We start from the raw sequence: 16,777 nt of genomic DNA, 5'->3' as shown, positions 1-16,777 counted from the left end.
TTCCACACTTGACTCCGTAGTGAACGGTTGTTTGTTCTTGGTGGTCCCCTTCTTGACCCCTTTGTCTGTCGAGTGCTGTTGTGTTTTTGCTTTGGTTAGTGATTATTATGAGTGGTTATAAACATTCAGGGCGTGAGGTAATATCCTCGATTATCGACCTTCATAAGGCAGGTGTTTCTGCACAGCAAATAAGCGATCTGAAAAAAATATCGAAGCGATCAGTGTACCGTTGGATTCGACGTTACAAGGAGGGTGACGACGACGACATTCCTGTTCCTAAGCCTCGGCCTGGTAGGCCTAGGAAGATCAAGAATACAACATTAAGACTTATCCACAGGCAGTTAAAGAAAGATCCTTCTTTAACAGCCAGGGAAATAAAGGATAAGAACATTAAAGTACTTGGTGGCGTCTCTCTTAGAACAGTTCAGGAGAGGATCCATGACGATCTGCTATTGAGATCGTACAAGGCCCGAAAGAAGCCTTTGTTAACGGAACGCCAGAAACACAATCGTGTTACTTTTGCGAAAAAGTACTTGACCTGGGACCAGGCTAAGTGGCGTGAGGTGCTTTGGACGGATGAAGCTACATTCAGTGTGACAGGTAGTGGAGCTAAGAGGGTTTATCGCCCCCAGGGGTCCGATCCGCACCTGCCACAATACACCTCCAAGACGGTAAAGCACCCCCCCAGTTTAATGGTTTGGGGCTCTTTTGGGTATGGTGGAATAGGCGAGTTATTTTTCTTACCCAAGAACGAGTACATGAATCAATTCAATTATTTTGAGCTTTTGAACGATCACTTGGGTGATAGTTTTGAGAAAAGTGGCACATCTTTTTTTATGCACGACGGTGCGCCATGCCATACGGCCAAAAGTGTTACTAAGTGGCTTAATGACTGTGACATTCCCTTCTTTAATGACTGGCCTGGGTCCTCTCCTGACCTTAACCCGATTGAAAACCTTTGGAGCGTTGTAAAAAGGAAGCTTCAGACCAAGGACACCTCGTCCCTTCCCAAGCTCGAGGCATCCATCCGTGAGGTTTGGGAGGGATTAGAGCTCCAGACACTCCAAAATCTTGTAGACAGCATCCCAAAGCGCTTGAGGGAGGTCGTTAAGCGCAAAGGAAACACCACCAAGTATTAGTGAGCGGGTAAGTGTTCCTTTTAACATTTTATTTGATGCTAATCAAGAAAAATATGTTTTTTTTCAGCGAGTGACGATATTATCCGCGGCTACTGTATATATATATATACAAAAATGAATGCCTTATAAGGCATTCTGTTTTGTATCAAATTGAGCATATTGAATTTCCTAGTTTTTTTTTTGTCCAGAATGACATGATGTAGAGAGAGGAAAGATATTTCTAGAACTGTGTATAAACAAACGAAGAATGAGAAAACTTTAGCTACCACAAACATACACAGATTTGAGAATCGTTCCTAATAGCGCTTATCACCAATTCGCTTTAATTGTTAACATATTGCTTCTACAGTTAACGAAAAGTCACACAAATATTCATAGGGATGGGGCAGATAGATATAATAGAAACTCTTTTCAAAACTCATATATCAAAAATCAAATAATCCTTATTTTTATATCTCTTTCAATACTAGAGCCTTTCTATCTTATTTACTTTAAAAACATATTCATTGTATATAAATTTATTTAGACTTTAATATACCAAACAATTATTTTATTAATGTGTGGATATGTCTGCAATCTTACCATCCTTGTGAGCTAAGGATGAGGGGTTTGGGGGAGTCTATAGGTCTACCTGCTGAGTCATCAGTAACTATTGCCAGGTACCCCGTGGTCCTTGCTTGGGTAAAGGGAGGGGAAGGGCTTGGGCACTGATCATATGTACAGTCATGCCTTCTCCGTCATGAGGCTTAATACTACACAGTATTCTATAAGTTTTATTCCAGCTATGGCTAAGTTGTGGAATGATCTTCCTAATCGGGTATGAAATATCTATTTTGATGCTTTTACTGTTTTTTTTTTTTATATCTTATTTCAATTGTTCATTATTTCTCATATCGTTTCTTTATTTCCTTATTTCCTTTCCTCACTGGGCTATTTCCCCTCTTGGAGCCCTTGGACTTATAGCATCTTGCTTTTCCAACTAGGGTTGTAGCTTAGCTAATAATGATAATAATAATAATAATAATAACTCGATATGGCCAATCTCCAGGGCATTATTCTGCCAGAGCATTGTCAATGTTCCTTGCCTTTGCTATTTATGAGTGACCTTTAATCCTACAAAAGCTTCAATGGCCTGTTTCTTTCGCAGGCTCTTAATAAAAAGAAATAGTTGATGTTTCAACTTTCACGGCATAGATTTCTCTCATCGCATAAAAAAAATGTGACACCTATTCACGAAGATAAATCTTAAATTTATCAAACATTTACGCAATTCTTTCCTTTGTATGTCATTATTTTGTTGAATTTTATCTAATTTTTTCATAATAAGGTTTTCCATAACAATTTAATCATATAATACTAAACCTGAAATACTATATCATTTATTCTTAATAGAAAGTCTGTTTGAGCAGTCTTGGAAATCGTTTCCATTTATACATAGTGAACTTAAACAAGAACAAGATCAATTTGTTACGCTAATTAATTTTATACTAAATCCATTACAATTTGCAAGTAGTTTACCTTTGCACAATGTCATCAGAAGTAATTCAAAATCCTTTGGCTAATATTCGAAGACCTATGTATAGTAAGCACTATGGAATTTCCAGGCATAAATACATCGACAAATACCTTTGAATATTAATCAAAGTGGGTTATAACGCCAAATTTGCATTGATATGAATTCTCGTTTCAATTGATGTATCCACTTGTAAAAGAAATCCAGCTATTTGGGTGGAGAGAGAGAGAGAGAGAGAGAGAGAGAGAGAGAGAGAGAGAGAGAGAGAGAGAGAGAGAGAGAGAGATAGAGAGAGAGAGAGAGAGAGAGAGAGAGAGAGAGAGAGAGAGAGTTTTCAAATTCTGACTTACAACGTTCTGCTAATGTAAAATAATGCAAATAGGTTTATCGTATTTGTCTGTTATTAGTATATTTTCCTACCAGTGAACGGACTATTTCATTTTCATCCCCTGTTATTTCACGAGTCTGAGAGAGAGAGAGAGAGAGAGAGAGAGAGAGAGAGAGAGAGAGAGAGAGAGAGAGAGAGAGAGAGAGGAATTTGAAGACACCCACCCGTCCGAAAAACAAAATTAGAGGTCAGTTCAATTTAGCGAGACATTGAAAGTTTACTGTATACATTTTTTTTTATTGGAGTCGGGATGATTTTTATAACTTTTACAACGCGTGAAGTGAGAGTGACTGACAAGGCCATTATGGGAGTGTGCATGTCAGTCGTCAGGCCCAAAGGTGAACGAATTTCTTTTCGAAAATTCCGATGAAAACTGAGAGTGATGCCCGAGATGAATGTCACAATGACAAATCAAGGATTTCACTTTGCAACAACTTAATTCTGGTGCTGGTTTCTTTTTTTATATAAGTTAAATAGAGATTTATTTCTTTGTACTCTTTTGTTCATTTCTTTCGTTGCGGCGTTTGCTATGGGAAATGCAACCAAATAAATATAATTCATGAATTAATTTCGTGTTAATTCTAACTTATACCAATTCCAATTCACTGCATTCTCCAAGAGTCAGCATTAAGCCCGTTTTTATTTGTGTTGGTCTTGGATGTTTTAAATGAAGGGATCAGAAATGAAGAGTTGTTGGAGTTCCAATATGTAGATAATTTGGTGATCACTAGTAAAAATGAGGAAGAATTGCAGAAAAGGGTGGTGGGGTGGCAAGATAGGTTAGAAAGGGGTGGATTGAGGGTAAATATTGATAAGACTGAAGCTAAGCTGGGCATAAAGGAAGGTAGAGACAGGATAGCCATACATGAAAGTAGATGAGCGGTTATAAAACAGATGAAACAGTTTAGATACATAGGATCTACTTTAAATCAGGAGGGAGGATGTGAGGCTGAAGTTGAGAATAGGAAAAAAGAAGCATGGGGAAAGTGGAGGGAGTTAGCAGGAGAGGTATGTGATAAGAAAATGCCAATCAAGGTAAAAGTCAAGATCTATAGCAGAATAATAAGACCAGTGTTAATGTATGGATCAGAAAATTGGGCTTTAAGACAAAAGAGGATGCAAAGCTTGAAAGAACAGAGATAAAAATGCTGAGGTGGATTATGGGGATATCACTTCTTGAAAGATTGGAAAATGATGAAATAAGAAAAATGGCAGAAGTAGTAAAGATTACAGAGGTGATAAGAGTGTCACGACTGATATGGTGTGGCCATGTGTTGCGGATGGATGGTGGGAAGGGAGTGAAGAGGGTTTGGATGGAACCTTTTAGCAGGAGGAAAAGATCAAGAGGGAGGCAGAGAATTAGATAGCGAGATAAGGTGAAGGATAATATGGAAAGAAGCGGTTTGGTGGAAGAGGATGCCTTTGATAGAAGGCATTGGAGAGGGCGCATCAGGCAACCGACCCCTTAATGTAGAGATAAAGATGGGGAAGAAGAGAAGAATACGCTGCATTCAGAAACTAACATGGGAGATTCATCTAAAGCGATATGCTATATAATCAACTTACCAACAATTTCCTAATAAAGACAAGACAGGAATCGAGTGTAGATTTTTCCCCAAATATATCATAATTGTTGGTTTTGACTGTTAGCCATTTTGTCATTTCTAGCAGGGTTCTTTAATAATAAAATTAATGAATTGAGCCACCTAAATTTTCAAATATATTCATTAACCTCCCATGTAATTAAAACAATCGTTTATAAAATACAAATGTTAATTCAAAATACAGAAAAAGAGAAAACATCAAGGGAAGAAAATTCCTCAATTATCTTAATTTCATTCAAATATCATAATAATATTGTCATTATTATTACAATTACAGTGCAGTAGTTAACCCCTTGAGTGAAGAAGAATTTTCGGTTATCTTAGTGTTGTCAGGTGTGTGAGGAGACAAGAGAAAGTATAAAGAATTGGCCTGTATGTGTAGGCATTGGAAAAACCGTAACCAGAGAGGGGTCCAGCCGGTAAAAGGACCCTATAACTCTCTACCTGTATTATCTCAACTAGAGCAAACTACATATAAAGGACCATATATAAAAAGCCGTTTTCATCTGTCACTAAATAAAGCAGACAGAAAGGTAATTGGCAGAAAGCAATGGAGAAAGCAATTTATCATCAACAACGTGGTTCCCTTCTAGTTTTGCATTGAGTTTCAACAAACTTTGCTAATGTATTACTGACTAATTCATTCCGCTTGCAAAGTCATGCAACGGCAACTAGCAGCCGAAAAATTTCATATTTACCTAACACAAAAGTAACTAGCATTTGTTTCTTTTAAGGGTGAAGGTAAATATCTGTAGACGGTATCAATACGGCTAATCAAGCTTGGCTTATCATGCTCATCAGCATTCCCCATAGGTTATACTGATATCGATTGAGGTTATCTACCAACAGCTCTGAGAAAAACCAACACTCTGACTGACGTACAGCTAATGTTATCTGCAAAGTAATTTATCGCTAATTACTTTATCCTTTACTCTATTTGGTGATTATATCATTTTTTTATTCTACAAATTTCTTAAAATGGAAGGCAGTATGTAGTGTCTTATGTGGAATGAAGTCCTGTCTTTAAGTTTTTTCTAAATTTTCATTTTTATCCGTTAATATTTTACATACCCAATTATAAAGTAGACTTCACTCTGTATTTTACAGCATTTAGACTTGATCTAGCACAGTTCTCGATGCGCGCATAATTTAATAACTTTAACAAGATCAGATGGTTATTATTTTCTTTTTTTTTTTAAAGAACGACAAACCGCTAGTATTACGTGCTTTCAACAGTCGATGCAAGTCCATCCATAGAGAATTCGATCGTAGAATGGGTGTCACTTTTCTTAACGATACGCTAAGGAATCTCGGGATTATTCCAAGCGACGGCCGAAACGAAACAGGGACCAAAGAATTCCTGATCGCAACATTCAAGTGTACGATTAATGAAAATTTTACCACCAACTTTAATGTATAGCTACGAAAAAAGAAAATCTTAGTTTGATAATCAAAGGGAGACACAATTAGTAGTATTGTGGATTTATCGTAGATATTTTTGGTGAGACAGTGCCATCTTCTCTCTCTCTCTCTCTCTCTCTCTCTCTCTCTCTCTCTCTCTCTCTCTCTCTCTCTCTCTCTCTCTCTCTCTCTCTCTCTCTCTCTCCCTTATATATATATATATATATATATATACATGTGTGTGTATATATACATATACACACACATATATATATAACTACAATATATATATATATATATATATATATATATTCATTTATTTATATATATATTTATTTATATATATATATATATATATATATATATATATATATATATATATGTATATATATACATATTTATATATATATAAAAGGTGTATATATATATATATATATATATATATTTTATTTATATATATATATTTATATATATATATATATATGTATGTATGTATGTATATATATATATATATATATATATATATATATATATATATATATATATAAAAGATGAGACAATGTTAAACAAGTTAAAACCAAGTTACCAAAGAATAGGAATAAGCACTTTTATTTAGATCTAAGGAAGGAAAGATAAAAAATCTTAAGAAAGAAAATAAACACTCCTGTAATAAGAGAAAAATCTGATGAGTTTAGTTTAGCAATACAAAATGGGTACTCTCACCTACATGATGAAATGGAAGCAAGTATAGAAGAAATTAACAGTAATTTAACAAACTTTGTAATGAAATCAGCATTATTATTATTATTATTATTATCATCATCATTATTTTTATTACTAGCTAAGCTACAGCCCTAGTTGGAAAAGCATGGTGCTATAAGCCAAAGGGCACCAACAGGGAAAATATCCCAGTGAGGAAAGGAAATAAAGAAATAAACGAACGATATAAGAAGTAATGAACAATTAAAATAAAATATTTTTTTAAAGATTAACAACATTAAAACATATTTCATACATAAACTATAAAAATAATTATGTCAGCCTTTTCAACAAATAAATTTGCAGCAAGTTTGAACTTTTGAAGTTCTACTGATTCAACAACCCGATTAGGAAGATCATTCCACAACTTGGTAACAGCTGGAATAAAACTTCTAGAATACTGTGTAGTATTGAGACTCGTGATGGAGAAGGCCTGGCTATTAGAATTAACTGCCTGCCTAGTAATACGAACAGGATAGAATTGTCCAGGGAGATCTGAATGTAAAGGATGGTCAGAGTTATGAAAAATCTTATGCAACATGCATAATGAACTAATTGAACGACGGTGCCAGAGATTAATATCTAGATCAGTAATAAGAAATTTAATAGACCGTAAGTTCCTGTCCAAGCAATTAAGATGAGGATCAGCTGCTGAAGACTAGACAGGAGAACAATAGTCGAAACAAGTAGAATGAAAGAGTTAAAACCCTTCTTCAGAATAGATTGATCATCGAAAATCTTAAAAGACTTTCTCTATAAGCCATAGAGATAGTTGGAAAAGTTTCAACACAAGATCGAGGATAACTATCAGAAAACACAAAAAAATCCCAGTAAAGAAAATATTGGAAATGAGGATAAAATTTAAGAGAGATGAAATAGAATTATCAGAACTCTCCAAAACCATAAAAAAAAATAAAAACCCCAGATATTCGTAAACACAATCAGACTAAAATTGAGGAAACACTTAAGAAAGGAAGAAGCAAAAATTAATGAAAAGAAGACTTGGAACAGGACGCCAGTATATGTTGTCTTTAAAGGATGAAAATAGAAATATTATCTACAATAGAATAAGTGATAAAAATTGTAGAGGATTTCTATACAATGCTATACAATAGTGATATAAGCAATAACTTTACCAATAGAAATAATGAAACACCTGAGCTGGCACCAAACGTAACAGTAGATGCAAAGAAAGCATTAAAAGGCATGAAAAGAGACAAAGCAGTAGGAAAAGAAGGCCTACCAAGTGAATAGATGAAGTAGATTTCATAGCAGTAAAACTCGCTAAGTTTTATGCAAAATGTCTGCAAGAATCATTATACTAATTTACAAAAAGCGAGACACAAAAGACCTAAAAAATTAACGCATAATTAGATTACTCTCAGTAATATACAAACTATTTACAAAGATCATATTAGGCCAAATTGAAAGAAAGCTAGACTTTAATCAACCCAGAGAGTATGCAGGCTTTAAAAGCGGATATTCAACAACTGACCATACCCATGCAACCTGCTTATGGAAAAATCAATAGAATATGATAAACTACCACGAATGGCATTTATATACTATGAAAAAGCTTTTGATTCTGTCTAAACTTCAGCAGTAATGAAAGCCCTTCAAAGACAATGAATAGATGAATTTTATGTTAGAACACTTGAAAATATTTCTACGGGAAGTACAGAAATCTTAAAATTACATAAAGATAGTGAGAAAATTCCGATTGAGAAAAGAGTTAGACAGGGAGACCCCCATATATCCTACATTATTCACAGCATGCTCAAAAAAGTATATAAGAATTTAGATTGGGAAAATGTATAAATCAATATTAATGGGGAATACCGTAACAACTTAAGATTTGTGGATGACAATTGTGTTTAGTGGATTATGGGAAGAATTAAAAAAGATGATAAAAGATTTGAATAGAGAAAGCAGAAAGGTATGACTGAAACTGGGTATGAGTAAAACTAAGATAATGTTCAATATGTTCCCCTGGACACGAGACCGAAATTAAAAGATGGATAAGCATGGGCTGGAGAACATTTGGTAAACAAAATGATATTATGAAAAGTAAAATGCCACTTTCTCTAAAAAGAAAAGTATTTAATGAGATGGTCCTACCTGTAGTAACTTACACATCAGAAACTTGGAGCCTTACTAAAGCCTTGGAACTTAAGCTAGTTACAACTCAAGGACCTATGATAGGCATAAGACCGAGACACAGAAAAAGAGCAACATGAATACGAGAGCAAACTGAAATAGTGGCTATTCTAAAATGTAAGAAATAAAAATAGACATGGGCAGGACATATAATGGGAATGACATATAATAAATGGAAAGTAAGAATAACAGAATGGGTCCCTTAAAATTGCAAAAGAGGCGAGAGGCAAAAAAAGACGATGGATTGACTGACGAGTTAAGAAAATATGGTGGTATAGACAGTCATCAAATCATCATAAACAAACGGGAGTGTAAGGACATGTCAAAGGCTTTTGTCCTGCTAACGACTAGTTACAGCTTAAGATGATGATGATGATGATGATGATGTTATATAAATACATATATATAATATGTATATATATATATATATATATATATATATATATAAATATATATGTATGTATATATGTGTGAGGATATATATATATATATATATATATATATATATATATATATATATATATATATGTATATATATAAACTATATATGCTTATAAATATATGCAAATATATACATATCTTTATATATATATAAATATATATATATATATATATATATATATATATATATATTCATATACATATACACATACATATATATATATAAATATATATATATATATATATATATATATATATAGATATATATATATATATATATATATATATATGCACAATCCCATTACATAAAAACCCAAAAGGACTTAGCAAATTCAAAACATTTTAGCCGGCCCTTTAAACTTCTAAAAACCCTCGATTTTCTTTCTCCAACACCCATGCATTATTCTTCACAAACTAAAGCCTAAAAATCTTCGCATATCCTCAAGTCCTTAATCGGGGCGACAGCTGTTTCCGAGCGCTCCTGCAGCGGTGGAATTCAGCTGCAGATGCACGAAATAATGCAGGAAGTCTCGATGGCTGTCAAAGGAATGACCTTTCTTTGCTGATGAAAAGGTCATTGGAGAGGAAAGTTATCTACGCTTAGTGCATATTTCATGAGAGGGGAGTGGTTGAGAGAGAGAGAGAGAGAGAGAGAGAGAGAGAGAGAGAGAGAGAGAGAGAGAGAGAGAGAGAGAGAGAGATGGCATATGCAATATATACCAGGAGAAAGAGAGATCAGTGAAATTTCAGATAAACCAAACTTGGGGGTAGATATATCTCAGAGAGAGAGAGAGAGAGAGAGAGAGAGAGAGAGAGAGAGAGAGAGAGAGAGAGAAAAGATGGCATATGCAATATATACCAGGAGAAAGAGAGATCAGTGAAATTTCAGATAAACCAAACTTGGGGGTAGATATATCATAGAGAGAGAGAGAGAGAGAGAGAGAGAGAGAGAGAGAGAGAGAGAGAGAGAGAGAGAGAGAGGGGGGGGAGAAAGAGAGAATAGATAACGAAATATATAGAAATATGAATGAAATTTTAAACTACATATTAACCCCGCCAGAAAATATAAAAAGAATAAGACAACAACGATGCGGGACTCTTTCAATCGAATAAGCTCTCATTATCATTTTATTAATTTTTGCAATTTCCCTAATCACAGAATTAAAGATATGAAAGTCTCTGTGGCAGTGATGTCCAAACTTATGGCTAATTACAAAAATTGGACATTTTTCTTGACAGCGACCTTGCCCTTTGACCTTGACCCTCCAATATTTAATTTCCAGCTTCAAACATAATAGTTAATACCTGCAGGTTTCATTATTATTATTATTATTATTATTATTATTATTATTATTATTATTACTTGCTAAGCTACAACCCTAGTTGGAAAAGCAGAATGCTATAAGCCCAGGGGCCCCAAACAGGGAAAATAGCCTAGTGAGGAAAGGAAACAAGGAAGAATAAAATATTTTAAGAACAGTAACAACCTTAAAATAAATATTTCCTATATAAACTATAAAATACTTTAACAAAACAAGAAGAGAAATTAGATAGAATAGTGTGCTGGAGGAAGGTTTTCACTAACAAACACACACACACAAACAGGGAGTAAAACATAACCTCCTTCAGACTTCGTTACCGGAGGTAAAAATGCATTTATCAACACAAGTCAACTTCATCCAACACACAACTGTTGATTCCATGAAAGTCATCCCAGATTCATGCAATCAAATCATCCAATGAGTCACATTTGCATTGCTCCGTATACTGCAAAAGAAGAGCTGAATTTTTAGTTTCTAAAGCACATAATTTGCCGTCGAATCTATAGGAGTTCATTTAGCGGTTAGAGTGCACGGGATATATTGCATTATATACGCCAATTGCTGTCGAGAGAAGGTGTAATTGCGTCCTAAGTTAGGTAACATTCGAATTTGTTCTTTATAACATTAATCGAATGTTTTATATATATATATATATATATATATATATATATATATATATATATATATATATATATATATATATATACATATATATGTGTGTATATATAATACATATATATATATATATATGTATATATATAATACATATATATATATATATATATATATACACACATATATATATATATATATATATATATATATATATATATAGGAGTGTGTGTGTGTATGCCAATTCTCTCAATTTGAATATTAATTTAGTTTTTTACCATCAATTCAGGATTTTAATTCATTTTTTGGATCACCCGTCATTCTAACCCACCAAATTATAAATATACGAGAGACTTATTATTATTACGGTTATAGTTATTATTATCATTATTACTAGCTAAGCTACAACCCATCTTGGAAATGCTGGATGCTACAAGCCCAAGGGCTCCAACAGGGAAAACATAGCCTGGTGAGGAAAGGGAATACGGAAATAAATAAACTATATGAGAAGTACTGAATACTGTATACAAAACAGGAACAACGTTAACATAGATCTGCCCTATATAAACTATGAAGAGAGGCTTGTCAGACTACTCAACATAAAAACATTCATTGCAAGTTTGAACTTCTGAAGTTCCACCGATTTAACCACCTGATTAGGAAGATCATTCCACAATCTGGTCAGAACTGGAATAAAACTTCTGGAATACTGTGTAGTGCGGTCCTTATGGTGGAGAAGGCGAGACTGTTAGAACTAACTGCATACCCATGTACTAATAACAAGATGGTACTTTCCGGGAAGATCTGAATGCAAAGGATGGTCAGACTTATGAAAAAACTTATTCACCATGCATAAAGAGCTAACTGCACGACAGTGCCAGAGATTAATATCCAGATCAGGAATAAGAAATTTAATAAACTGCCCGTTTTAACCCAACAAAATAAGATGAGAATCAGCAGCTGAAGACCAGATAGGAGAGCAATACTTGAAACAAGGTAGAATGAAAGAATTAAAACACTTCAGAATAGATTGATCACTGTAAATCTTAAAACACTTTCTCAGTAAGTCAATTTTTTGAGCAATTGAAGAATAAACAGACCGAATGTGTTTCAACACTAAATTTGCAATTAAGAATCACACCAAAAATTCTAAAGGAGTTATATATAGATAAAGAAACGTTATGCTGAGATCTAGATGTTGAGAAGCTAATGTCCTCGACCTACTTACAATCATAGGGTTCAACTTCCCCCCACATTATTTGCACCATACTCTAATTTTAGTTAGATCTCTATTAAGGGATTCAGCAAGCCAAGATCTAAATTCAGGAGATGGAATTGATGCAAAGACAGTAGCATCATCTGCATATGCAACGAGCTTGTTTTCTAGGCTAAACCACGTCATATATATATATATATATATATATATATATATATATGTATATATATATATATATATATATACAGTATATATATATATATATATATATATATATATATATATATATATATATATATATATATATATAGTATGAAAAGTAATGGAACAAGAACACTACCCTGAGGAACACCAGATATCACATTACTATGCTCACTATGGCACCCATCAACAACTCTTTGCGATCTATTACTTAACAATTCAATAGTGGTGATATGAAAAGGCCCACTCACTCAACTATTTGAGTTTAAAAACACAGTCAAAGGCACTACTAAAATCAAAGCCAGTTATACGAACTTCCTAACCATAATCATGGGATTTCTGCACAACACTGGAAACTGTTAGACGGGAGTCACATGTTCCAAGGCCTGTATGAAAGCTAAATTGCAAACTAGGGAACAAATTATTAACCTTCAGCATACTTATTCTAATGTTTTGCCAAAAGACGTTCAAAACCTTTAGATAATATGGGAGTTATGGAAACTTGGTAATCACAAGGGCTAGCGCTACGGCAAACACATTTACCTAATGGAGTAACATTACCAGTTCTCCAGCATGTGCAAAAAGAACCTCTTCTTGCTAACTTGTTGAAAATAACAGACAGGTTAGGAGCTAAGAAATTAGTGGTGTTTATAAAAAAAAATAAAGGAAATATACCTTTTGGATCTACACCTCCATAAGCATCAAATGTTTTAATTTCAGGGGACAGAAAAGCTCATCTAGTTAGTTTAGCCTTAGGAAAACAGGAATGAGGAAGATCGAGTTTCCTATTACTCTGCTTACTGTCAAACACATCAGCCAAAATGGTTGCTTTTTCCTTGGACAGTGAATGACAGAACCATCTGGTTTAAGTAAGGGAGGAACTGTTAGGGGTACACCAAAGAGTGAAGATTTAATGGTAGCCCACCACTTATGTTCCTGGGTTGTACCCGAAAGGCATATCTATAGTCAAATTGTATTCCTTTTAAGTTTAAGCATAAAATCTCTGAGCAACAGTTCTTAGCTGAGTATAGCTATTTCAAGTCAAAGCTGGTCTGTTACTTTTCCAAAGATGATAGGCCTCCTGCTTCTCCAATTAATTAAATCAGGGCTTCTTTCACGCGGTATTCCAACAGTCGAGAAGGAAAATACCTATCGATTATGTTGAAAAAGATTCTCAATCAAGAGAACAAGATCAACAGTATTATAAAGTTGTGACCAATTAAATGTAAAATATCGCTCAAATTGTCCTTCCATCCTGCTGGAGATTTTATCTACTGAATATCTTACATGAATATGACACATCAGAGACAGGTATAATCGGACGTCCCAACTGGATAACCAGACTTGTTAAAATACCAGGGGAGTCAGTATATACAAGGTCTAAGTTGTTGCCAGACATGTGAGTAGCTTCACTTACGAATTGTTCGCACCCTCATCCAGAGGCGAAGTCCAGAGCTCTTAAACCATGGCGATCAGTATAAAAAGAATTTAAACAATCCCTTTGGAGAGCGTGGATATCACCATTAAGTACAAAAGGGGTCTTTCTGTCATATTTTTGTATTTTAGTCATAATGGGAAGAAGACAATGGAAGATAGAATCATCAAAGTCTGGATTCTGATTAATTGAACACAAACAAAAGTAGGCATGCCTACAACAAACTTTTATGACCTGAATCTCTTTCTCTCCTTAGCCCATAGCGTTAGACGTCGAGCATAGGTCCAATTTATCTGCGTTCAGTGAAAGGATACACTTTTGGAAAAAGAAGTGCAAACCGATGTAAATTTCAACGCCTTTCAACTTCTAACATCATTAAGCATGAAAGGCAGTATGCGTTATGTATTCATATACGAATTATCGATAGCGTTTCATTTATATCTCTACAAAGGTTTCCGACTTACGACAACGGCCCTTGACCTCCAGTTTCAATCGGCTGTATGTGTATTTTTGTAGTTTCGAAGCCGTTTCGGCAGTTCATTAATATGAGTTTTTTATGTTAAGACTTACAAAAAGAGTGGGTAGAAAATTCTAGAGAAAGATGTTTTGCATGCGAAAGAGGAAGAAATGGAGAAAGACAAGTAAAAATAGAATTCGAAACCTCAGGGAAGGGATGGGGGAATGGGGAAGGCAAGTGGAATAGTGTTTTTAATAAGGGAAGACAGAAGCGTGAGAGAATCACTCTTATTAACACCTTTCGTTAGGTTTAACAGAACTTTATTTTTGTTGTATGAAATTGTCTGTGGTCCATTTTAATATCTATTATCAGTCAAATTCTATATATCAAAGGTGTTTTTTAATCCCATTTTCATATAAGATCACTTTAATGCCCTTCTTTTATTATATATTTATCCTAACCAAGTTAACACTAACACTATTTATGACCTATTTGATAAAAGCATAAATTTTGATAAACGAAAATAAAGGATCAAAAACATCCATTATCCTAATGTTGATTAATAACTAACTCGTCCATGATCAGCCTTTGCTTACATTCACAGATCAATCTCTCATCATTCCTAATCTACCTCATTTCATAAAGGCTACACTTATGATCCATACACTCAATTTATTCCCTCTTTCCAGATACATTCGACGCCAGCAGAGGGCCAAGTGCAGCAGTGAGTGGCCAGGTAGCCCTCCCCTGCCGCCCCGCCAGCCCCAAGATGGCCGTAGCTACATGACACCCTCTGCTCCCCCTTTGGGCACTTCTACAGCCACCACCAGACCCATCTTGGTAGAGGATTGCCTCTACCGGGGCAATATGTCATTTGCCAAAATTCCCGTCACTAATGTATGATCCGAAGAGATTTCACCGGAAATGACTGATTTTTGAGGCATTCTCGTTCCTGTTTTTAATAGTTCACTCAACAGACTTCAGTATGATTGACTGGATTGACACTGGCGCAAGATCTGGCCTTCTTGTTCCATTTTATTGGTGGGTCAGTTAGAAGGAGACTTCAGAAGAATTGAGTGATCATGTTCTGATACATCAAATAACAGATTTCAGCAAAATCAGCTGAAATGGAACGGGCTCTCTGAAATTGCCTCTCCTTTCATTATCGGATGGTACAGTTGAAATAAGACTTTTGAAAGATAAATCTAAAATGATAGATTGTTTTGATCTTTTTCTATTTTTTTTTTTTCAATAAATGTTTTAATGGAATGAAGTGTTTTAACTGAATTAACGTGCTGTTAGATTTATATTTGGTGAGGATTCGGTTGAAATATTACAGAATTGACTGAAATGATTGACTGTTTGGTTTTCTATTATATTTAAGGTCCAATTGACTGCGCTTACTCTATCATACTTTTTCTCGCACGAGAAGAAAAGAGCTACCAGTGACATGAAAAAAAGAGCTCATATGGCATGAAAAAAGAGCTACCAGTGACATAAAGAAAGAGCTCTCGGTGGCATAAAAAAAAGAGCTCACAGTGACATGAAGAAAGAGCTCCCAGTGGCATTGTATCCATCAAAGTTGAAAATTGGAAAATAATTTTGTAACCGAGTTTCAGGAAGGAAAATACTGGATCCTTTTTTCTTTCATGGAGAACTGAAACGAAACTTCGAAGCCAACAAGAGTGATTCAGGCAACCCCGTCCTTCTCTGCTTATCTTCCTTTTTGGAAATACAAACTTAGAAACGTAATTAACTTGTTTTGAAGCATCCATACCCATCTAGGGGTAGTTCCTTGAAAGTAGTATGTGGGGAAAATGTTCATGTAAACAAAAAGAAAAATATGAAAGAAAAAAATGACTCGTATAAAACGAGAATGCGAAACAGGAAATTATTCAGGGGAAAAGAGAGAAAAGGGATATGTGAGGGGTTCTGTATTAAGAAAATCTAAATAAAAACTAGAAAAATATTATAAAAACTGAAATGGCTCACCTAATAAGATGATAGTTTTTTATCATAAAACTACATGACTTGTCTTCTTAGCCACTACAGTTTTTGTGCCAAGTTTGAAATGGAGAATGGGGATATTGACGTTTGAAGATTGTCTTGTATACCGTGTTTAGTAATAACGC

At 34.5% G+C, this 16,777-nt stretch overlaps 1 protein-coding gene across 1 annotated transcript in view; it reads left to right on the top strand.

The window, feature by feature from the left end:
* The window catches only part of LOC137630197 (leucine-rich repeats and immunoglobulin-like domains protein 1), a 534,354-nt gene extending 518,186 nt beyond the window's left edge, over positions 1–16,168 (top strand). Inside the window, exon 5 of the mRNA XM_068361646.1 lies at positions 15,335–16,168. Coding sequence (XP_068217747.1) covers positions 15,335–15,548 — 214 coding nt within the window. The 3' untranslated portion in view covers positions 15,549–16,168. The remainder of the gene's footprint in view (positions 1–15,334) is intronic.
* The last annotated feature ends 609 nt before the right edge of the window (positions 16,169–16,777 follow it).

Source organism: Palaemon carinicauda, chromosome 38 (assembly GCF_036898095.1).
Source record: "Palaemon carinicauda isolate YSFRI2023 chromosome 38, ASM3689809v2, whole genome shotgun sequence".
Lineage (NCBI taxonomy): Eukaryota > Metazoa > Arthropoda > Malacostraca > Decapoda > Palaemonidae > Palaemon > Palaemon carinicauda.
Note: the sequence above shows the minus strand (reverse complement) of the source record. Positions and strands in the feature narration are given on the sequence as shown.